Source organism: Dama dama, chromosome 4 (genome assembly GCF_033118175.1).
Source record: "Dama dama isolate Ldn47 chromosome 4, ASM3311817v1, whole genome shotgun sequence".
NCBI classification, from domain to species: Eukaryota; Metazoa; Chordata; class Mammalia; order Artiodactyla; family Cervidae; genus Dama; species Dama dama.
This window is the reverse complement of record NC_083684.1, coordinates 69,720,744-69,743,036: the sequence shown is the minus strand read 5'-3', so window position 1 is coordinate 69,743,036 and position 22,293 is coordinate 69,720,744. Positions and strand designations below refer to the sequence as shown.

The following is a 22,293-nucleotide window of genomic DNA, read 5'->3' as shown; positions in this document are numbered from 1 at the left end:
GCGACCCCATAGATGGCGGCTCACCAGGCTCCGCCATCCCTGGGATTCTCTAGGCAAGAACACAAGAGTGGGTTGCTATTTCCTTCTCCATGAGAATATACTAAATCCCTTTAAAATGATGCATTGTAACGTGAGTCCAAACAATAGAAAATAACTAACTGAAATGCTGTAGTTATTTAAACATTTATCTTGGGTGACTGCTCTCCCACCCCCACGTTAAATTTTGCCTTGGATGTGAAAGAAAAAAGTGTTAGTCGCTCAGTCGTGTCCGCCTCTTTGCGACTCCATGGACTGTAGCCCGCCAAGCTCCTCTCTCCGTGGGATTTTCCAGGCAAGAATACTGGAGTGGGTTGCCGTGCCCTCCTCCAGGGGATCTTCCCCACCCGGGCATGGAACCCGGGTCTCCCGCATCGCAGGCGGATTCTTTACCATTTGAGCCACCGTCCCAGCCTGTTCCAGCCCATCCCCCTTCTGGACTGTGAAGTGGATTCTCTGCTCCTTCAAGTTCTGACCCTGTTTTTCCCGCTTAATACCCGTCTCAGGACAAATCAGAAGCTCCCAGTGGCTTCCAATCCCGATCTCTCCAGGCAAACCAGGCTCCACCCGCGGCCTCGGGGCCCTGGGCTCCACCTGGCTGCCTGGCCCGCTCCCTCCGGTCCTCGGCCCTGTAAACACGCACTCCTCCTGCTTCGGAAGATTCAGGTCAAGCCACACCTCCGTATCCAGGACCCTCCTTGCTCTTGGCTGCAAAGGTGGCTCAAACGGTAAAGCGTGTGCCTGCAATGTCGGAGACCTGGGTTCGAGCCCTGGATGGGGAAGATCCCTCTCCAGTATGCTTGCCTGGAGGATCCCCAAGGACAGAGAAGGCGGGTGGGCTACAGTCCATGGGGTCGCAAAGAGTCGGACACGACTGAGCGCCTTCTCTTTCTTTCCCTCCTCTCCAGGCCCGCCATCCCAGCTCACAACCGAGCCGGCCTTCTCCCCGGGTGGGGTTCTCCCCGCACTCACACCCTGGGGGATCGTCTCCCCCCCCCACCCCCCCCCCCCACCCCCGGTCACCGCTCGGCGCGGGCCCCCAGCGAGGTGACGCCCAGGCCCGGACCTTCAACTCCGCAACGCAGGCAGGGAGCCGCCCTCCTACCGCCGGTCTCACTGCCTGACCTTGTGGGTTTCTCTCTCTTCCAGGCCCCACACTCGCTCCCCCAACCGCTGCAATCTGGAAGAAATTACTCTTTCCAAACAGCCAGACTTCCCCACTTGCAGGAAATTCCAGGCTGGCAGGGGAGGGGCCGGGCTGGGGGGCCGCCCAGTCCATCCAATCCCCCACCCCCTCCGCGGTCCTTCCCCGCGCACATCCAGTCCCGGCCACTTCCCGCCCCCACACTCAGCCTGGCGGGGCCTCTGCTTTCCCGCCGCGGCTTCTTAGTCCTTAAATCCTAGAGGCCAACTTTTTTGGGGGGGTGGGGGGCAGGGGGGGAATAAGGGAGGCCTGGGAGGGGCCTACTGCCTTAACCCTCTCGGCCCCAGACGGGCGAGCTGGACTGGGCGGGGACTCTGCGCCCCTCTGGGCTCCCATCATGGCCCCCGAGAGGGGCTGACGCTTCCGTTCCCGGTGCAGGTAAAGAGGGGACCCGGTGGCAGGGTCTGGCGGCGGGCGTGGGGCTCAGACTCCCGGGGCTGGTGGAGGGGAGGCCGGCGGGGTGCGGGGGGGTGGGTCTGGGACCCCCTCGCGTCCTGAGGCTGAGGAGGAACTGAACTAGGAGCCAGGGCTCCCGGGACCCAGAAGAGAAGGAGGGGGCGCTGCGGGCCGGCCGCCCGGGTCGTGAGTGCCCCTCCAGGTTCCGCCTGACGGGCCCTTCGCAGGTGAGATCCCGCCCGGAGGAAGGCGGAGAGAGGCGCGGGCCTGGGACCAGGAGGCGGAGGCGGGCCCGAACCGAGAGGAGCGGGTCCCGGGCGGTGCAGGAGCCTGAGAGCGCGCCCGCCCGGTTCGGCGAGGACCGCGAGGTAAGGGGGGAACTGGCGGCCCCGGGGTCCCCAGGCAGGTCCAGAGAGGAGCGGGGCAGACAGACGGCAGAAGGGACCGCGGCCGCTGAAGCCCGGGCCGCAGCCACGTGGCCTCAGGAAGCGCGCTCTGGAGCCCCAAGGGGGTCGGTGTGGGGTCCCGGTACCCGGTCCCCCTGCGCCGTCCGGGTGCCGCCCGCCTGGTCGCCTCTCCCATGGGGCTGAGAACCAGCCAGGCTGGATGTGGGGCGGGCTGGGGCCCGGAGAGGACGGAGCAGAGCCAGCTGTGCATCCCCACCCCCCCTGCAGCTGGAGCCTCGGCAGGAAAGGGGGGGCGCGTGGAGGCGGGAGGCAGGGCGCGCGGATCCAGGGTCCCGGCTCCTGCTCTCTGCCCGGCCCGAGGTCGTCACACACAACAGCCCCTCTGTGCTGAGTTGGCCCGCCACTGGCTTTTTCCGAGCATGACCTCATTGCATCAGACACACAAGAGAGATTCGAGCCTTCTACTTCAGGGGACACTGAGGCTCAGGGAAGTGGACAGACTGCTCCCCACACCCCCTCCACCCCATCCCAGCCCACCCCGGGTCACCCCGAGTTCTCAGAACTAGTCAGGAGGAGCGGTGGCTTTCAAAAACAATTTCTAACTGGTTGTTCTTACCTGGAACGTAAAAAAAGAAAAGCAAACAAACAGGGTCAAGGGTGTGGGTCCCTGGCCTTGATATGAAAGCATTATTATTATTTTCCCACGGGTCTGCACGCCCTACCCTTACTCCGGAGTTCATCTGCCTGCGATCCAGATTCAAGCAGTATTTGTGCTGTGTGACCCACGGCCAGTTACCTCACCTCTCTGTGCCTCAAGCTGTCACCCACATCTCTAAAACGAACAGAATAGCAGAGTGCTCCCCGCAAAGGGCTCTTACCATGACTACATGAGTTCCTTCATGTGCCTGAAGCGCTTGGACCCCTGCCTGGCCCAGGATAAGTGCTTGGGAAACAATGTCAGCACCATGAACACGCTCTAGGACAGCCCCTTGCAAACAGGCATTCCGATTTCCCAGTTTTCAGGGGAGCAAACTGAGGTGTGAGGTTGAGGAAGTTAGTTCCAGGTGTGTTCGGCGTCAAAAAACAAGTTGGTTTTTTTTTTTTTTTCCCCCCTCCTTCTGGCTGCATGGCTTATGGGATCTTAGTTCCCTGGATCCAGGATGGGACCCAGGTCGTCCACAGTGCAAGTGCAGAGTCCGAATGACTGGACTACCAGGGAATTTCCAGAGACCAAGATCTTAAGGAGCTGCTAAGTGCTGGAAAATGGCAGAGCTATCACCCTGTAGAGTGGTGGGAGGACGGGATGAGGGTAAGGTGGGGGGTGGGCAGGGAGAGGAAGCAGTGATACCAGGGAGGGCCAGTGCCTGGGGCTGCTGTCAGCCGAAGGTGTACCTCTGGGCTCTGGAGGCCCGCAGAGCTGCTTTGTGACCTCGGGCAAGTCACGTACCCTCTCTGAGCATCTGTTTCCTTCTCTGGGACAGGCGAGGATAATCTAAGGTTGGACCATGGAGCACACAGCATTTTCTGTGTACTGGCTACCATGCCAAGACTTTCCCAGGGGCAATATCTCACCATTTTTTTTTTTTTTTTTTTGGTTGCACTGATTGGCTAACAGGGTCTTAGTTCCCTAAACAGGGACTGAACCAGTGCCCTTGGCAGTGAAAGCTCATAGTCCTCACCACCAGACTGCCAAGGAATTCCCCCTCACTCCTTGCAAAGCGACTATGAACTATCCTATGAGTACCATTCCATTTTTGAGATGAGCAAGTGAGGTCAGAAAGGGTAAGTAATTTGCCCAAGCCAGCCAGCAATGTGCACAGTCAGATCCAAGTCTGGGCAGCTGGCTTTCTGAGTTCTGCTTTTTTCACCTATATAATTCAAGGCAGCTCAGTGAGACGGGGGTGCTGCTAGCTCTGAGACAGATTTTTTTTTTTTTAAACTGTGGATTGAGATTCGTTAATGAGCAGAGGTCAGCATTAAAAAAGACAGGGAATTCCCTGGTGGTCCAGTGGTTAGGACTCTGGGCTCCCACTGCAGGGGGTGTGGGTTCGATGCCTGGTTGGGGAACTAAGGTCCTGCATAGCATGGCCAAAATAATAATAATAATATAGATTAGAATTGAAACTATCTAAGTGCCTAGCATGTGCTGAGTAGTCTCATTTAATAAAATGTTGTTTCCCTTATATACTGGGTGGGGTGGGGAAGGAATGGTGATTGTGTTTCAGATTGCAGTACAATATATTTATTCACCTGGGTGGAGGTTAGGGAGTTTTGAGAAGCACTATAGAGGTGGTCAAGCAAGACTGGTTTTTCAAGAGAAATAAATGTAAAGTGTGTGTGTGTGTTTGAGTAGGGGAGTGGACAGCCCTTAGACCACAGCCATCTATAATTATTTCAAATCCTTTGGCTTTAATTTTTCTCCACATTATCGACAGCATTTCTGAGGGTGGTGGTTACTAAAAGGGCAATGCTTTGCCTGCTTCAGAGGATTTTATCAAATCTAAATTTTGTTCCACACTTTTGTTTGGGGATACCTCTCCCCCCACCCTCACCCCCAGTGCTATCACTATCAATTGACTGGTGATATTACAAATATAGTTTTCTTTGAGTGTTTCTGTGTGCTCTACAAGGAAGGTAGTGTTATTTTACCCATTTTCAGATAGAAAACAAGCCAAGTGATCACATCATTTATCTCAGTTCTTACAGTTGGCAAAGGTGGGGCTTCAATTCAAATAGAAATAATGTTTATTATTATTATAACAGTGACTGTTAAAACAAAAGTACAAGGTCATCAAAGTCCCTCCCAGAAGCTCGATAAAAACAGTCAAGTTCCAGGATATGGGCAAAGGTTGGTGGACATATCTATTTACCATCAAGTCTGCATGCAGTCATGTGGCCACAGGGCACCTGGTTTATAGTTCATGAGCTGCCAGATTGGAATTTATACCATTCTTGCCATGTTTTGACACAGGAAATTTTGCATTATTATTACTGTTACTCTTAGCAAGAAGTAAGATATTATGTGGCTTATTTCAAAACCAGATAATTCGACTGTAAAACACTGTGTAAAACGCTGTGGGCGTGGGGGGGATGGTCTCAGGGGTAAAGAGTCCACCTACAAATACAGGAGATGCAGGTTTGATCCCTGGTTGGAGACGATCCCCTGGAGGAGGAAATGGCAACCCACTCCAGGGTTCTTGCCTGGAGAATCCCATGGACAGAGGAGCCTGGCTGACTGCAGTCCATGGGGTTGTAAAGAGTCGGACACGACTGAGCGTGCATGTGGACACACACACACGCACACACACATACATGTGCAAGTATACAGATTTCCCAGGCCCACCCTAAACCTCCCAAATTAGAATCCTCAGGCCAGCCTACATTATGACTTTTGTGTGTCCCAGGCAAAGCTTTCATGGACATAATTATATATGTTATAATTATATTTTATGACCGCGTTGGTATAAAGACAAACACAATCCAGACATTTTGAAATAAATCAAAACACAGCATCCCTCGGCTCAGAAGGGGCTTCTGTACCTTGTGTATTGACAGGGTGGGGGGCTCCCCTCGTCTGAGAGGGTCTCCTTTGCCATCCTCTGGGCTGTGTGAGCTCTGTGGGCCCGGAAGGTGGCATCGGAGAAGACCCGCGCCTGTACCCGCCCTGCGCGATCTGGCGGCCAGCGGCCTCAGTTAAAGACCAGCAGTGCAGAAAGGTAATAACAATATATTAAAACTGTGTGCGGGCCTCTAGAAGTGTGGCAGGCACTGGGCACCGTGTCTCTTCCCCTAAAGGACAGGGGCAGCTCTGTCTTAAGGGTGGAGTGATAGTAGCTCAGTCATGTCCAGCTCTTTGTGACCCCATGGACCTTAGCCCGCCAGGCTCCCCTGTCCAGGGAATTCTCCAGGCAAGAATACTGGAGTGGGTTGCCAGTCCCTTCTCCAGGCGATCTTCCCGACCCAGGAATCGAACGCGGGTCTGCTGCATTGCAGGCGGATTCTTTACTGTCTGAGCCACCGGGGGAGCCGGTCTTCAGGGAGGAGTTTCTGCCAAGTTTGGGAAGCAGTCTGCAGGCTTGGTGAAGCGTGTTTTGCTCCTTCTCTGGAGTATGAAATCCTCAAACGTTAGTTCTAAGCGCAGTTAACATACAGGCAGACCTAAATTTGAGTCTGAGTTTTGAATCAAGCAGCTGTGACCTCGGGCCTCAGTTTCCCCAGCTGTAAAATTGGAGTAACCCCCGTACCCCCACCACGGTCGTGCTGTGCGTGTCTAGAGCATCCTTTGCACCGCGGGCTAGGTCAGGGCTGGGAACGCGGCAGCAGCCCCTGGGGGAGGTCGTGCTAACCGCCCGCTACCCCGCAGATGCCGGTGCTGAAGCAGTTGGGCCCCGCGCAGCCCAAGAAGCGGCCGGAGCGCGGCGCCTTGTCCATCTCCGCGCCGCTCGGCGACTTCCGGCACACGCTGCACGTGGGACGCGGCGGCGACGCCTTCGGGGACACCTCGTTCCTGAGCCGCCACGGCGGCGGGCCGCCCCCCGAGCCCCGGTCGCCGCCCGCGGGGGCCCCGCGCTCCGCCCCGCCGCCCGCAGTGCCGCAGGCCTCGCCGCCCGCCCTCCGCGCGCCTGCGCCCGCTGACCCGCTGCTGTCCTTCCACCTGGATTTGGGCCCCTCCATGCTGGACGCAGTGCTGGGTGTCATGGACGCGGAGCGCCCGGGCGCCGCTGCCGCCAAGCCCGACGTGGACCCCGGTCCCGGGGCGCAGCACCCCCGGGCCCGCTGCCTCGCCAACGCGGACATCGAGCCGGACGACGTCATCGGCCTGTAGGGACCCCCATTCCCTGCGCTCTTACCGCCCAGCGCCCCACTTCTTTCTACATAAACCGACAAGGTCTGTGTCCCGGGTTTCGTCTGTTCACTTTGCACGTGGGGAGCGGTAATGGGACGGGGTGACGGGGTCCCGGCGCCCCTAAGAGCCAGGAGTGTCGCGGGGAGGTTCTGGTACCCGCCGGGTGGATGAAGGTAGAAACTCGGTGATCCTGGTGTAATGGGATGCGGCCCCTTTAAGAGGGCCAGGGGCGGGGCCCCGACGTGATCGCTCCCACCGCCAGGTTCCTTCAGCAAAGTGGGCCGCGCGCCGCTGCCAGCCGGACGCGGTCCCGGGCTCGGCCCGACGCCTCCTGGAGGCCGGCCGAGGGCTGTGAACCCGGGAGCTCCGCACCGCCGGTGGATCCCGCCCAGGCTGGCTGCCCTTTACCCCGGGAGCGGCCGCGCAGGAAAAGTGGCCGGGAGGAGGCGTGGACCCCTAGGAAAGGGACGCCCCGAGGCCGACAGGGGTGCCCGGAGTTCGGGCTGCGAAGTTCATGCTGAGCCCGCAGGTGTCCGGTTCTCCCGCGGAAGGCGAGGCCCGAGCGGGGCCTGGAGGGGCGTGGCAGCAGCGCAGATCCTTGGCGGGGGGTGGGGGGGGCAGCCAGGTTCTCCGGGGCGCACGAGTGCCGAGCGGCGCTTGCTAACCCTAGGGGAGCCGAGCGGCGCCTGCGAACCCTACGGGAGACGAGCGGCGCTGGCTACGCGCCCGGGAGAGGCGGGGCCACACGCGGTAGGGGCGTGGGCCGGGGCGGGGCCACAACAACTCGACCGCCCGCAGGTGTCGGACTTCCCCAGGCTCGGCGCCGGGCGGGCCCGCGCGCGGGGTGCTTTCCAGGTCGGGCCGGGGCCGAAGCCGCGCCCGTGACGTCACGGCGGGCCGGGCAGGGCTGACCCCGCGAGGAGCCTATGGAAGCGGCCGGAGGGCCGGAGCCGCCCGCGGGGGTCCTGGTCGCGGAACCCGCGCCCCCGCCGGCCTGCCGCTTCTTTCTGGAGGGCCGCTGCCGCTTCGGCGCCCGCTGCCGCCAGCCCCACCCCGGGGCGCCGGCGCCGCCGCAGCCTAGAAGCGAGGCCGAAGAACAGGCCAAAGCCAAGAAGCCGCCGCTGCGCACGGCTGAGGCCGTCATCCAGCGCATCCGCTGGGACCCGCGCCTCGACCCGGCCGACTTCTCCGTGGGCTACGTGGACCGCTTCCTGGGCGTGCGCGAGGAGCCCTTCCTTTCCTTCTGCTGGGACGAGCCGCTAGCGGCGCTCGGGCCGGGCGTTCTGGCCGTGCCGCAGCACCGGCTGCGCTACTTCCGCTTCCGCGGCCGCCTGGTTTGGGACCGCGCCTCACGCACCGACCTCGTCTTTGGCTCCGGCTTGGCGGCCGGCCGTGGGCCCACCATCCTGGACGCGCTCGACGGCGAGGACGCGCACGAAGCCGGAGGTGAGAGCGACGGCGAGGACGCGCCCCGACACGGGGACGCGCACGACGGTGGGGACGCGCACGGAGTCCGAGGTGAGAGCGACAGCGAGGACGCGCGCCGGCACGGGGACGCGCACGGAGTCGGAGGTGAGAGCGACGGCGTGGACGTGCACCGGCCCGGGGACGTGCACGACGGCAGAGACCGGGGCGGGGACGCGCACGGGAACGGGGATGCGAGTGACGGCGAAGATGCCAACTCAGTCGGAGATGCGCTCGGCGGTGAGGATACAGACGGGACCGGAGGCGCACTGGACGGCGCAGCTGCCACCCGCCTTGGCACCGATGCAGGGGGGCCCGTACAGCCAGCCCAGACGCGACTCCGGGCAGCCTTGGCCTCGGACGGGGGAAGTCCCGAAGCTGGGTGCCTGACGCTGGCAGGCGCATTAGCGAGGACTCAGGAGCGGGAGTCGGCGGACCCTGGAGGCCAAGCTTCCCCGTGGATGGCGCCAGGAAGGGCGCTGCAGCCAGCTGCCGCCACCGCCAGGGCCGTGGAGACCCGGGGAGGGGAGCCCTCGGAAGAACTCTCTGAGATGGGAACGGAGTGGGGTCCCGGGGTCTGGCCTGTGGACCGAGGAGCGGCCAGGGCTGTGGGCCCTCGCCACCCCCGCCCCACGCACTTTGTGGCGCTCATGGTTACGGAGCCTGAGCTGCGGGCCCAGGTGGCCAAGGTCCAGGAAGACCTGGTACGGGACGCACCAGCCTGCGCGGCCTTCACCGTGCCGGCTGAGGCCCTGCACCTGACCCTGGCCCTGCTGAGGCTGGCGGGCCCTGGGGAGGCAGCGGCCGCTGTCACTGCGCTCCGAGACGCGCTCTCGGACCCTGGGCTTGCGATCCCTCCGAGGCTGAGGTTCAGTCGCCTGGTGCGCCTGGGCTCCCACGTGCTCTGCGCTCCCCCGTCCCCACCGCTGGAGAGCCTGGCCCAAAGGCTGAGCCAGAGGCTGGAGGCCGAGGGGTTCACAGTGCTGCAGCCCCTTGGGGGGATACGCCCCCACCTCACCCTGGCCAAGGTGCCCCAGGGCGCCGAAGTCTGCCTCCCCGAGGTCAGCCCGCGGCAGGAGCTGGGGAGCCAGCCCCTGGGGACACTGTGGCTGTGCCGCGTGGGCAGGGCCGGGGCCACCTACCAGGCCGAGGCCGAGCTCCCCCTGGGAGGTCAACCCCAGAAATAAGGGCCCGGCCCCAGACAAAGACAAAACGGGCACTCGGCTTCTCTCTCTCTCTCTTTAATTTTGGTTTCTCTCAAGCTTCCAAGTGGTGCTCAGCGCTCCAAGGAAAGAATGAAGGAAGGAAAGGGGGGGAGGGGGAGAGGGAGGCAGAGGAGGACATCTGCAAGAGAAGCAGCCTGACAGTCCAGCTGTTCGCAACTCATCGCGCCCTCCAGTTACATGGCAGAAGAGGGAGGGAGACGGAAAAGAAAAGGGGAGGAAGAAAAATAACTTAAATAAACACACACAAAAAGAAAAGAGAAGGAAACATGACGTGAGCTGGTGATCCATGAGGCGGGGAGGGAGGGTAACCGCTTTACCTGTGCTGAACCGAGGGAAGAGTGCGAGGAGGGGGAGGACGGGGCAGGGGAGACACGGGGGAGGGGGACACGGAGACAACTCAATACAACTGCAGACGAGGCAGCCCGGCCGGCGAGGTCCCGCGGCGGCCTCCGGGGTCCTCAGTGTGGCGGCGGCGTGGCGGGTGGCGGCGGCGGCGGCTTCTGGGCTCGGGGGCCGAGGGCAGGGCACAGTCTCTACGCGGCTCCCCTCGCCCAAAAAACTGAGGCCCCGGAGGGCTGGCAACAAGAGTCTGTGGAGCGGCGGGCGGGCGGCGGGCGGCGGGCGTGCCCCCGCCGTGGGCGGGCGCGGGCGGAGCGGCCTGTCTTCTTGCCCTGCCCCCCCGGCATGGGACGGGCCAGGGTGCTGGGTTGGTACCGGAGTACGAGCTCGAGAGAGAGAGAGAAAAAACACTGAGACAGCATTAGTGGAGGGCCAGACGGACAGACCAGCCTACAGACCATGCCCCCGGCCCTCCGCTACCCATCCCCTCCTTCCCCAGCCCGACCCTCTGAGGCCAAAAATAAAAACGTAGAAAAATCTCTGTACAGACTCCCCGGTGGGAAAACGGGGGCAGGGACGAGGGCTCTTCCTGGAGCCCTCTCCCCATGAATTAATTTACACCCCAAGTCCATGGCTCAAAGACAAGATCTGCAGCCCGGCCCCCCGCCCCCGCGGCGCTGGTGCTCAGAAGGCCGGCAGCTGCGCCAAGCTGAGGCGGCAGTCGATGCTGGAGTTGTCCGGGCCCGTGTAGGCCAGGCCCAGGGGCTCCAGGAAGGCCCGGCAGGCGGCCTCGCCCTCGAAGGCCAGCTCGGCCTGCAGGTAGGAGACGGGCAGCGCTGGGCGGAAGCTACGGAGACAAGAGGAGAAGGTGATGAGGCGGCGGTGGACGTGGGAGGGCCCCACAGGCAGGGAGGGAGCGCCCCCGTTCGGGCGCCCGAGAGGCTTCCTCAGCGCGTTACCTGCCAGCCCCGCTCCCACCCGCAGCCTCCCCACCTCAGCGGCTCGGGGGGGCCCGGGGTGGGGTCGGGACCCCAGCCCCGGCTGCGCCCCCCCTCGCCCTCACTTACCTGAGCGGGGGACAGGAGGAAGGGGTGGGAGGGAAGGGCCAGCTGGCTCCTCTGCTGGCTGGGGGCCTGCGCAGACCCTCACAAGAGGGTCCACCGCGGCCGGGGGGAGGGCGGGGGGTGATTGCTGACCCTATCTGGGGACCACCCTTCCTGCTTGCCTCACCCTGGTCAGAGGAGGCTGGGCCTGTACGGGCCAGCAGCCCTGTGCGTGCGCCCTCTCAGCAGCGGGCCCTCCCAGTTGAACGCACCTAGGAGCACGGCTCCAGGGCACGGCCACTGAGGGCGCACTGGTGGGGCACATGGGACCCCTCCTGCCTGGCCGTCTGCGGGACTGGCCCTGGGACTGGGGACGGTCTCTGCCAAAGACGCAGGCCCCTTCAGACACAGGCCCCTCGGTGCTCTGGGCGGGCAGCAGCCACGCCCTGCCCCCTCCGCAGAGTCCGCCCCACTGCCTGTCTTTCCGTGGCCCCACCCTCTACTTCACCCATCAACGCTCTTGACCCACACTGCAGCCCACAAGGAGCCTCCTAACCTCTAGTGGGTGTCCGTCCCCACCCAGACCGCGCCCCGGGACCTCTAAGCAGGGCTTGGCAGCCTGTCACCTCAGGAGATGGCCCTGCCGGGGGTGATCTGGGCACCGCGGGACGCTCAGCGCATCGCCGGCCTCCAGCCCTAGAAGCCGGGCGACCCCGGCTGTGACAAAAGAAGGGGTGTCCTGAGCCCACCTGGGGCGCCTCCCTCCTGACAGATGCGAGCACACCGTCACTCAGGGCAGAGCGCACCCTCTTTGGGGGCCGTCAGGTCTCGCTTTCCCGTGACACCCGGCCCTACACTCATCTGAGCCCTCACGAGGGGGCGAGGCCCAGTCCCTGAGCCCACAGGCGCCGAGGGCGGAGACGGCTCTGAAGGCTGCCCCACGGGGGTGCTCAGCCTCATGAGGGCCGGGGAGGTGGGAGGCCTCGGAGGAAGGGGGCCTGGACAAGGGGTCGATGCGGGGGGTGCAGGCTGCCCTGAGCAGAGAGCGGCAGGAGGGCAGGGGACGGCTGTGCAGAGGGGGCGGGTCCAGACGAGGGCGGAGCGCACAGGTGGGGGAGGAGACATGGTGGCCGCAGCCTGGGCGGGGCCTGAGGCCGGGGCGGGGCGGAGGGGCGGAGGGCCGGGGCGGAGCTCAGCTTTACATACGTTTTGATCATTGCCTTGAGCGCAGCCTTGCGCTCCCGGTCTGCAAACTTGTCCACGAGGTAGCCAGACATGCAGGGCGCGTGAGCGTAGAGCCGGAAGAAGCGGTGGTAGTTGCCCAGAGCCCAGGCGGCCCTGAGCGCCAGCGCGTGGGCCACGCAAGGGTCCGCCTTCAGCTCCCGGGTCAGGTACGCCAGCTCCGTGGTGATGTCTGCGGCCAGAGACACGGGGTCAGGGGGTGGGGGGCCGCGTCAGGGGAGCGGGGTGGCGGTCCCGCGGGGCGGCGCCTCACCTCCCGAGTTCTTAGTGAAGATGTAATAGAGGATCCGGTAGGCGGTGAACTCGCCCACGTTGCCCGGCAGGTTCTCGGCGTATAGCGACTTGAGCTGCGTCTGGCACTGGTTGAACTCTTCGTGGTCCCCCTGGAGGGCAGGGCGTGAGAGGGCAGAGTGAGGCCCGCAAGGCTGGGCGAGGGGACGGCTGGAAGCCCGGGGCGGGGTGGTGCCCTGCGCGCCCCTCACCTTCTCCAGAGCGATGCGCGCGTGGGTCTCGTACACCTCCACCGTGAACTCGGTGCGCACACCCTGCACCTGGTGGTGAGGGAGCGGGCGTCACAGCAGAGCTGGCATCACGCATCGGCCCCCTCCCCGGTCCCCTCCCCGGCCCCCGCCTCACCGTGAGGTCCTGCCGGATGGACTTCATCTGTTCGCAGGCAAAGGCGTAGTCCTGCTTCTCTTTCCAGTGGGACTTGACCATGCACAGCGACTTCTTCAGAACCTGGGACAGGTGAAGTAAGGCTCAGTGTGACCTGGGCAGAACCAGCCGGAAGGGCTAAAACCCACCGGGGGCCCACGGATTTGAGTCCCAAAGTGGGGGCTCCAACATCAGACCCTCAGTGACTGCCTGTCAACATTAGAAACGAGGACCGCAAACAGTAAGAGCGCTCCCAGCCTCAGCCTCCCGCACCCGTGCCCTGGGAGGGCCTCGGGGATGCACCAGGTCTCACAGGCACCGGCCTGAGACACGGACCACTGCCTCAGTAGGGACAGAGGCTCGGGGCCGGCCCCGCCTCCCAGGCTGTCTCTCGAATGCAAGCTCTGGGTTGGCACTCCTGCGTGCGCCAGCCCCCTGCCCATCACCGGCCCTCCCCGGCCCAGCCTCCCTGAGGCGCCGCCCCCACGCCGGGCGCTCACCGGCACCGGGCGCACGGTGGACGGGTCGGGAGCACAGGTGAGGCGCAGGTAGTGCTTGGTGACGTCCAGGCAGGTGCCCACGATCTGCAGCTCCTGCCAGTCGGGGTCGGCCGCGCCGCCCTCCAGGCTCCCCACCTGCAGCACCAGGGGCTCCAGGCGCAGGCGGCGCGAGTGTCCGTGCTGGAAGCGCGCCGCCCGCTTCTGTTTCTTCAGCTCACGCTCCGGCTCCTCGCACTCCAGGGCCGCCAACTTCTTGCGGCTGCGCTTGGTGGGCGCGAGGTCGTGCCTGGGGGACGCGGTGGGGGGTGTGAGGGGGCGTGGCACTGCCCTCTCCGACGCTCCCGAGACACAGCCCTCTTCCTCCCAGGACCCCTGAACCGGCCCCTCCCGCTGTCAGCCCAAGGCTCACCTCTTGCCCCGCTGTGCCCGGCCCCGGCCCCGGTCCATGTGGGCCCCCCGGCCTCCCCGGCCCTTCGGGGGTGGGTTCCTGCGGCCCACAGGGTGACACTCGTTGCCTGAGCAGGAACTCTCGGAATCTGAGTGCGAGTCGCTGCCGGAGGGAGGGGCGGGAAGGTGAGGGCTGGCCCGGCACCCGGGGGGCCCCCCCGTCCCCCGCCCCAGGGACCCCCGCACCTGCGGCGGAAGTGGCGGGTGGGGGAGCGGGAGGAGGAGCGGGAGCGGGAGTCGGTGCTGGAGGAGGAGCTGTGGTCCTTCATGAAGACGTTGCGGTTGCCGAACTTGGCGAAGCTGCTGCCCCGGGCTCGGCCGGCACCTCCAGCCCCCGGCGTCCCTCGCTGGGACTGGGCACCCCCACCCCTGGTCGCGGAGGCTGCCCCCCTGGGAGGATGGAGGGTGCTGGGCGCCTCCCACCGCTTCTTCTTTGGGCTCTCGGCCACAGGCTCCCGAGTCAGCCTGAGGACACAGCAGAGAAGAGCGTCACAGCCTGGCATCCCCCGCCCCGGGGACGCGCTCAGGAGAGGAGGCACCTCCCCAAGCATCAGACGCGGCTAACGCAGTGCAGAAAGGGGAGGTACTCCGGACTGCTGAATAACACGTCCCCAGCTCGCACCCCCAGGGATTCTGGCCCCAGCCAACTGCCCCTCCGGGACCCAACCCTCCTGCCTACTTCTCTGCGGGGCTCCCTTCAGCCCCAGGCCCCCTGTGTCCTCCCCTGACTCACCCGGGCAGGGGCTCGCGGCTCCAGTCGATGGTGTAGGCCGAGCCATCCTGTAGCCGCGCCTGCAGCACCTCCTTGAGCAGCTTCTCCGTGCGGTCCTTGTCCTCCTCCGACTCGCAGGCCGTGAAGCAGCGCTCCACGTACTCCTTCATGTCCTGCGGCCAGTCGTCCGGCTTCCCAGACAGGTTCCCCCTGGCGGAGGGCGGGCATGCACAGCCGGTTGGGGAGCAGCCCCCACACCTGGGCCAGGACTTCGTCAGCCCCCCTCGTAACACCCAGGGAGCCTACAGGAGAGAGGGAGCACCGTCCACTTTCTCAGGGATGGGGCGGGTGGTCACCTGTGGTTCTGGGCTTTCTCGGGGTTGGGCTGGGGGCCGAAGCCGCTGTGCTGGCCCTCCGTGGTGGAGCTGAAGTTCTGGTTTGTGACGGGAAAGGGCCGTTTCTGGATGTTGAACTTGAGTCCCCCAGTCCCAGGGGCTGCTGTGAGGGCAGGAAAAGCTGGGGTCAGCTGGCCCCGCCCCTCGGAACAGGGCACCTGAGCTCGGGAATCCCGCCCCCTTCCCGAGCAGCCACACCCACAGCCTGGGCGGTCCCAACAGCAGAAGTGAGGTCAGAGCCCTGCGTGCCTCCCATCAGTGAGGACCCCGCCCTGTGCCCCCGCTCCCCACCCCGAGGCGCTCACGTTTCATGCGATTCCACAGCTGCTGGCCCTTCTTGGGCTTGGCAGGCTCACTGTAGGTGTGCTGCCCGTAGGCCTGACCCGACGTGGGTCCCGTCTGGCTGTGCTGGGTGGCGGGGGCTGTCCCAGGCTGGGGGCCACTGCTCAGAGGATGGGCACCGTGTGGGGGGTTGGCGGGCTGGGGGGGCTGGGCCGCAGGCAGCTGCTGAGGGGGCGCCTGGTAGGGCATGCCTTCATCCATGCCAGGGACAGGGGGCTGTGGGGGAAGCGGGCGCTGAGGGCGGAGAGGGCGCTCCTGGCCGGCCCTCGCTCCGGTTTTCACCGTCGCATCCCTCAGTATGCAACTCTCCCCACACCGACCTCAGAGCGACCCTCTGGTGCGGACTCAGCTACCACAGCCACTCTGCTGACCGCCAGGGGGCCCGGGCTCCGCCCCGGGCTGCTTGCCCAAGGCTCCGAGCTGCCCGCACGTACTACACTGCAGTCCCCTCTCTCTGAGAGCTGCCCCGGTGGCAGGTGACCTTAAACACATTAATGCTCTCTGTTTGTTTCTCAAGCTGGGTGACAGATGGAAGTCCATTCGTTTTATTTTAAAAAATTACCTATTATTTTACATATTTTAAAAATATGTTACATCTTTCTTTTTATGTCGGTCACGTTAAAAATAAAGAATATGATTGCTTTGCTGTTCCAGGTACCAGATAAGTTTCCAGAAAGGAATAATGGGGTTTAAAATCTTTTCAGCAAGACTATTCCACATGAAGTAATCCTAAGTCCTGCTTCCCAGTCTACCCGCTCAACTTCAGCGAGTGTGGACGGCATAAACCATCCCCACCCTGGGGAGCACCTCCCCCAGCGGTGACTGCCTGGGCACAGGTCACATGCTGTCAAGACGCACGCTTGGTGCACACACATGTAGGAGCCCTCCCACCAGACGGAAACCGAGGCCCACCCACCACCCCAGCCCAGGCTCCGCCTCCCTCCCACCACACCCGGCCTGGCCGGCCCGGGGCTGGGCAAGGCGTTACCTGGCTCAGAGGCCCTTGGTGCTGCGGCGCGGCTGAGCCATAGGAGCTGGCCATGCTGTACTGGGAGGGGGAGCCGTAGCTCTGGTACACGCTCTGCCGGGGCAGGAAGGAAGGGGTCAGCCGCAGGCCCGCTCCTTCCAGGGAGGGGGGCCTGGCCCTGGCCTGCTCTCTCCCAGCCCTCAGCGGCAATCCGCCACTGACCTCTCAGCCCTCCCCTCTCTACCTCATAAATGCACCAAACTGACTCATGCTACAGGTGAGGAGGTAAGATGAAAAGCTCCCTCTGTCCCACATCTCACCGTGTTCAACAGCTATCTACTGAGCGCTACCCCGTCTAAACACTACAACAGAACAACCATACACACAGAAACCCAGTGCCGATGAAGTCAGCTGCAGACACGTAACACTCCCCCCAGTAAGCGAAGAAAGGAGGCCAAGCAGAGAGCAGAGCGGCAGGCAGGGTGGGCGGCGGGCCTGCTGCTCTAAGGAGACCTGTTCTGGGCAGCCCCCCGGCAAGGAGCGTGGGGACAAGGAAGAGGGCAGGGAGTGCGGTGCGCGGAGACGGAGGCGGCTCTGTGGCAGTGTGAGCACTGTCTGGGGGGGCTGGCCCCGAGCCCAGGGTGGGTCCGGGCCCTCACCCCGCTGCGGTCAGTCCCCAGCCCCCGGAGCCCGCCCCGGCCGGCACTCACCACTGGGTAGTAGTAGCCGTAGGGGTAGGCATAGCTGTACTGCTGGTACCACTGGTAGTACTGCTGCTGCTGCAGGGCCGAGGCCTCTGCCTGCGACACGTACTGCGGGCAGAGGGGGCGGACCTCAGGGCTGCAGGCGGGAGCCCCGCTTCCCGGACGGAGCCAGGCCCGCACCTCTCCACGGAGAGCCACCCCCTCAGCCACCCCACCCAGGCCCCTCTCCCTCCTCAGGCTGGCCCTAGACTCCTCCAGGAGACAGACCGAGCATCCCCACTCAAGGGCTCCGGGAGCATCCTCAGAGCGCCCTGCCCTGGTGATCCCAGAGGACACCACTGTGCTCCCGCCCCGCTCAGGGTTCCCAGTCCTGCGGGGACTTCTCTCACCTGTGCACTGGCCACAGGCCCATTGCTGCTGGCCTTGGCAGAGCTGCCGGCGGCTCCCGCTTTGCTGATGCTGGCCAGGGCCTGGCGGGCTTTCTCCCACTCTGGGTTCTCGTGCATGGGAGTCTCCATGCCGTTCTCTCTGCCTGCCCCGGCCACCATGCTGTACTGAGAGGACCTGCAGGAAGAGCACGTGGAGTCAGCTCCCGCTCCCACCACGGACACTGGGCAGGATGGAGACCAGCAAACGCCAGGGCTGGAATCCCACAGCCTCAGAGTCTAAGCTGAGATGTGCTGACAGTGCCTGCTCACAGCTCTCCGCGAGCCATGAAGGCGACTGCCTACCTAAGGTACTTCACCAGACGCCTGCTACACACAGCTGTTAACAGTCAAACAAAAAGATGCCCAGTGTCCACAGAACGTAAGACCTGGGGCCAAGCAGGCCTAAATGTTTTAGGAATCCACAAGTGGTGTCTGATACCACCTCAGTCAGAAAGTTAATCACCACACTGTTTTGGAAAAAATAAGGAACAAAAAAAAAAATAAACTGAGTGTGAAGTGTTAGAGGCTGCCCCTTTAATCACAGTTGATAGACCGAGTCATCAGTGTTTTGTGACTCAAGCACTGTACTGTGAATGATGAAAGCTCACACAAGTGCCTCACCCCCAGCCCAAGCACAGGGACCACAGCGTCATGACCCCCATGCTGCGTGAGGGCCCACCCAGAGCCCAACACTGGGCCTTGCTCCCTCTCACCGGCCCCCACACCCATGCCATCCCTCCAGCCCCACTAACCAATCTGTGCTGCGCTGATCACCCACGTTGGCCGCCATCTGCACCCTGGGGTGTAAGGGGTGGACCTCGGGAGCCAGAATGCTTTTTCACTGTCTGTAAGGCAAAAAACAAATTAGGGAGAATCAAGGAGGAGCAAGAAACATGTCACAAACCAGCAAAGAGAAGCAGATGACTCACAAGAAGCCAGAGAAGGAAGGAGCCAGTGGGGTAAACAGCCTGAAGAGAATAAATAAATGGGCTACAGTCCCAAGGAAAGACCCTGGCCGCCCCCTGCAGCACTCTAGATGAAAATGAAGGATCTGAAAGCAAAGATGTTGAAAGAAATTTCCCAAAGAGAAAAAGAAGGATCTGAAACCCAAATGAAGAAAGGGAAAGGTTCAAGGGAAACCATGAGACAGATTGGAGGAGGGTCGGAGGGCGGGTGGGGGGACCTCAGGCAAGGGATACGGAGGAAGCGCTAATGAACAAGGTCTGAGTGAAGCTTAAGGCTGGGAAAGGCTTCTGAAAAAAACCCTGTAAAGAGGGAAATGTTTGAGGGAGTCTTGAGAGAAGAGGAGAAAACACTGGAGAACGGAGAAACCTGGAAGGAAATGGGGATTTCTGCAAGTTACTCCTGGAGCCAGAAGAAGGCAAAGAGAAGAGCCCTGAAGTAAAGAAATGAGTTCTTAGAAAACTCTTAAAGAGACTAATTTCCGGAAGGTCCTCTAAGGACAGAGAAAACTCTTACACGGGAGGTTCCTAGAAACAGCAGTAGGTCGGGAAAAGAGCCATCAAATCCTCTTGGCTGGGGGTCTGGACAGAAAGTTTTGCGGGTGCCCGAAAAGACCCCTAACATTGTTAGGGACTTAAGAGCGGGAGGGGGAGGACTGCAAGAAAGTGAAGGAGCGCCCTGGGGGCGAAGACTGGGTGGGAGGGACCCAGACTCGAGGGGATAACTGAGGATGGGTGTGCCTCAAACCAGGTCCCGCTGGGGAACCCGGAAGTCCTACAAGTGGGGTGACAGGAACAGGAGTCTGGAACCGGGAAAAGTCCTAAAGAAGAAAGGGTCTCAGAGAAGAGACGGAACGGGGGTGAGCGAAAGGGTGGGGGGCGTGGAGGTCAGCGGTCCCGAGAGGTTGTGGAGGGTTGAGGGGGACCCCACACAGGAAGACTTAGGGTAAGGTCTGGTGCAACTCGGGAGGGAGGTTTCCGGGCAGGTCTGAAGGGAAGGAAGGAGACGCGGATGCGAGCGGGGCACCTGGCCGTCCCACGAGCCCAGGGAAAGCAAACGAGGACGCCGGGCGGAGGAACAGCCAGCCCAGATCCCGATCCCAGCCATTGGCCCCAGAGCCACCGCCCTGGCAGCGCCGCGCCTGCGCACCACGTCCCGGGGAGCGCGGCGAGGCGGCGAAGAAAGAGCAAGGGGGCCCGTCGCCCGGGGCAACGCGGTCCTCCGGTGGAATCGCCGGGTCAATGGGAGTTGAAGGGGTGCTCGGGGCCCAGGAATTCCGAGCGCGGGGGCGGGGAGCGGCGCCCAAGGGCGCAGGCGCGAGGGTGCGCGGCCGCCCGCCCCGCTCCCCATGCGCAGGCGCACTGACGGCCCGCGCCCCCGCCACACCCTGTCGTCGCTCGCGCGCGGCGTCCGTTGGTGCGACGGCCGCCAAGGCCTCGGGGGCCGCGGGGCGGAAGGCCAGAAGGAAACGCCGTCTCCGCCCGCCCGCCCGGCCGTCCCCACTCGGCACACCCACCTCAGCCGTACGACCCCGGGACTCGTCAGCGGCGGTTCCGGGCGACGGCAACAGGGCTCCGCGACTGCCCTCGACCGGGCTGGCTCCTGTCTTTAAGTTTCGACGTCCGGACCGCGGCGTCTTGACGTCACGCCGATGCTTCGCCCCGCCTCCCGTCACCGCAGGGAGCCAATAGACGCCGCGAACTTGGTTAGAACCTGCCCTCCTGTGACGCAACCACGGGGAGGGGGTGAGCGTTTTAAGACAAGGCGGAAGCAGGGCTGTGGACGGTGGCCCTGAGGGGACACGCTCGGTAGAGGGCTCGGGCCCCGTGCCCTCCCGTGCATCCTCGTTTTGGCCCAGCTGGTGGCAGCCATTACTATTTCTAGGTGTTAATCGGTGTGCTGAGTAGTTCTGAGAGTCCTCACCGCGCAGTGATGTGGGACGATGGACCCAAAGAAGGCCTGAGAACAGCCTCCGGCCGGAAAGAGGAACTTCCTAGGAAATGAAACTGGAAGGGTGCACCCGGCCGAGACTATGAAGTGTGCAAACACAGGGGCGGGAAGCATGCGTAGCTTGGGGATTGCGGCGGTGGCTCTGGAACAGAAGTGAGGGGTCCTGGCGTCAAGAAAGGTCCGTAGGGAGGGGGGGATCGGGATGGGGAATACATGTAAATCCATGGCTGATTCATGTCAATGTATGACAAAAACCACTACAATATTGTAATTAGCCTCCAACTAATAAAAATAAATTATATATATAAAAGAAAAGAAAGGTCTGTAGATGTTTGCAGGTAGCAGGTCCTGAAAGGCCATCCTTGTCCGGCTGAAGAATTGGGACCCTCCCGTTTAAAGAGGGCTTTCCCGGTGGCGCTACTGGTAAAGAACCTGTCTGCCAATGCAGGATACACAAGAGACACAGGTTTGATTCCTGGGTCAGGGAAGATTCCCTGGAGGAAGGCATGGTAACCCACTCCAGTAGTCTTGCCTGGAGAATCCCATGGACAGAGGACGCCAGAGAGCTGCAGTCCATGGTAGACTGTTTCAAAGAGTCGGACACGACTGAAACGACTTGACACACACACGCACAATTTAAAAAGGCCCGTCTAGATTCCTTGCAAGTAATCTTTTCAGTAATCCTGTTCCCACCCACGATTCTGAATGATAGAATTATCCACTGCAGTTCACGGTCGGGTCACTGTAGTTGCAGTAGGTGGTATTTACGAAGCAGCGATTTCTTTCCGATTTTCTATTCTTAAAAACTTTTCTGTTGATAATTGCGTGTCATTTTGTTAGTACTAGCACAGTTGATCTTTTTTTTTATCCCTTCACTTTTTAAATTAAAATTTTCGTGTTAGAGCAATTTATAGGCTTACAATAAATGTTGCAAAGATAATTCACAGTCCTGACTACCCTACAGTTTCCCTGCAATGCTGTAGTATGTTTGTTTAAGACACCAACGTTGGCACAATATTGTTAACTGCAGACTTTGTTTGAATTTCACCACTTTGCCCAGAAAATGAAAATAGATTTAACTTTTGTTAAAGTTAGCCAAAATGGTTTTTTTCCTTGATTAGGACTGCATCCTGCAGGCTCCTCTATCCATGGAATTCTCCAGGCACAAATACCAGAGTGAGTAGCCATTCCCTTCTCCAGGGGAGATCAAACCTGGGTCTCCTGCATTACAGGGAGTCTCTTAACCATCTGAGCCACCAGGCTTCCCAGTTAATTATGACTCCCAGGAAATCAAGCAGCGTGAATCTCAGAGTGCTCTGTGAATGTCCAACACATCCAGGGGCATCGGCTTCTGAACACAGACTCAGAGGCACTAGAGGGCAGCATTTGAGAGCAAAGCGGCTAGAAGAGCCTCCAGGCCAACCCCTCAACAGGGCACCAAACAGCTCGCAGTCATGAGAGTGACCTGCGGGTTGGCCCTGGTGTCCCTCTTTGGAAACCATGGTCCATTTCTCTTTCCCAGCTTCAGGCCCACACGTCAAGGGCTTTCTTGACCATTCCTTGCAGTGCACAAGATGGAAATGATTAGCAAGCATTGAGCAGTCCCCCCATGGCAGGCCCCACATTGGGCATCTGGTGCTCTGCGCCAGCAGGCCTTGATCTGAAACCCTTCGGGCTTTTGCCAAGAGAGAACATTTGGTTTATTTTCCACAGAGGACATGACCCTCAGTACCCTGCTCAGCATCAGGAGTAACCCCATCAGTGTTCCCACAGAGACATAGATGGACATTCACACCAGACAGGCAACTTCTTGTTTAGTTGCTCAGTTGTGTCCAACTCTTTTGCGACCCCATGGACTGTATAGTCCAGGCTCCTCTGTCCATGGGATTCTCCAGGCAAGAATACTGGAGCAGGTAGCCATGCCCTTCTCCAGGGGATCTTCCTGACACAGGGATCAAACCCAGGTCTCCTGCACTGCAGGCAGATTCTTTACCACTGAGCCACCGGAGACGCCCAGTTTCAAAGTGC

The 22,293-nt window shown here is 61.7% G+C and overlaps 3 protein-coding genes across 5 annotated transcripts; 2 read left to right on the top strand and 1 right to left on the bottom strand.

Annotated features, from left to right (window-relative positions):
* Positions 1 to 1,128: 1,128 nt before the first annotated feature.
* On the top strand, positions 1,129 to 6,938 carry CDC42EP5 (CDC42 effector protein 5). Of its 2 annotated transcripts, XM_061140317.1 has the most exons (4): positions 1,480 to 1,618; positions 1,864 to 2,004; positions 5,599 to 5,759; positions 6,407 to 6,938. In XM_061140317.1, exon 4 carries the CDS (start codon positions 6,407 to 6,409, stop codon positions 6,866 to 6,868), a length of 462 nt encoding a protein of 153 aa, XP_060996300.1. In that variant the 5' UTR covers positions 1,480 to 1,618; positions 1,864 to 2,004; positions 5,599 to 5,759; the 3' UTR covers positions 6,869 to 6,938. The 2 variants fall into 2 exon arrangements, with proteins under 2 accessions (XP_060996299.1, XP_060996300.1); XM_061140316.1 differs by lacking the exon at positions 5,599 to 5,759 and having other exon boundaries at positions 1,129 to 1,618.
* An 862-nt stretch (positions 6,939 to 7,800) lies between these two features.
* On the top strand, positions 7,801 to 9,844 carry LENG9 (leukocyte receptor cluster member 9). The gene has a single exon (XM_061140315.1). It carries the CDS (start codon positions 7,816 to 7,818, stop codon positions 9,538 to 9,540), a length of 1,725 nt encoding a protein of 574 aa, XP_060996298.1. The 5' UTR covers positions 7,801 to 7,815; the 3' UTR covers positions 9,541 to 9,844.
* On the bottom strand, positions 9,579 to 19,957 carry LENG8 (leukocyte receptor cluster member 8). Of its 2 annotated transcripts, XM_061140314.1 has the most exons (16): positions 19,832 to 19,957; positions 18,105 to 18,197; positions 17,314 to 17,488; positions 16,931 to 17,032; positions 16,242 to 16,334; positions 15,217 to 15,469; positions 14,873 to 15,014; positions 14,538 to 14,726; positions 13,991 to 14,269; positions 13,767 to 13,907; positions 13,358 to 13,643; positions 12,840 to 12,941; positions 12,686 to 12,754; positions 12,457 to 12,586; positions 12,168 to 12,375; positions 9,579 to 10,765 (listed from the first exon to the last, which is right to left on the bottom strand). In XM_061140314.1, exons 2-16 carry the CDS (start codon positions 18,140 to 18,142, stop codon positions 10,603 to 10,605), a joined length of 2,370 nt encoding a protein of 789 aa, XP_060996297.1. In that variant the 5' UTR covers positions 18,143 to 18,197; positions 19,832 to 19,957; the 3' UTR covers positions 9,579 to 10,602. The 2 variants fall into 2 exon arrangements, with proteins under 2 accessions (XP_060996297.1, XP_060996296.1); XM_061140313.1 differs by lacking the exon at positions 9,579 to 10,765 and having other exon boundaries at positions 11,778 to 12,375; positions 14,873 to 15,011.
* Positions 19,958 to 22,293: the final 2,336 nt, after the last annotated feature.

What these genes read in the sequence shown, in the direction of transcription:
- LENG9 (XM_061140315.1), top strand. Translation starts at nt 7,816, where the DNA reads ATGGAAGCGGCCGGAGGGCCGGAGCCGCCCGCGGGGGTCCTGGTCGCG.
- LENG8 (XM_061140313.1), bottom strand. Translation starts at nt 18,142, where the DNA reads ATGGCGGCCAACGTGGGTGATCAGCGCAGCACAGATTG. An exon ending in CCACCGTGCGCCCGGTGCCG is followed by an intron (nt 12,942 to 13,357) that starts GTGAGCGCCCGG and finishes CACCTGTCCCAG; the next exon opens with GTTCTGAAGAAGTCGCTGTG. An exon ending in CGCGCATCGCTCTGGAGAAG is followed by an intron (nt 12,587 to 12,685) that starts GTGAGGGGCGCG and finishes CCTGCCCTCCAG; the next exon opens with GGGGACCACGAAGAGTTCAA.
- CDC42EP5 (XM_061140316.1), top strand. Translation starts at nt 6,407, where the DNA reads ATGCCGGTGCTGAAGCAGTTGGGCCCCGCGCAGCCCAAGAAGCGGCCG.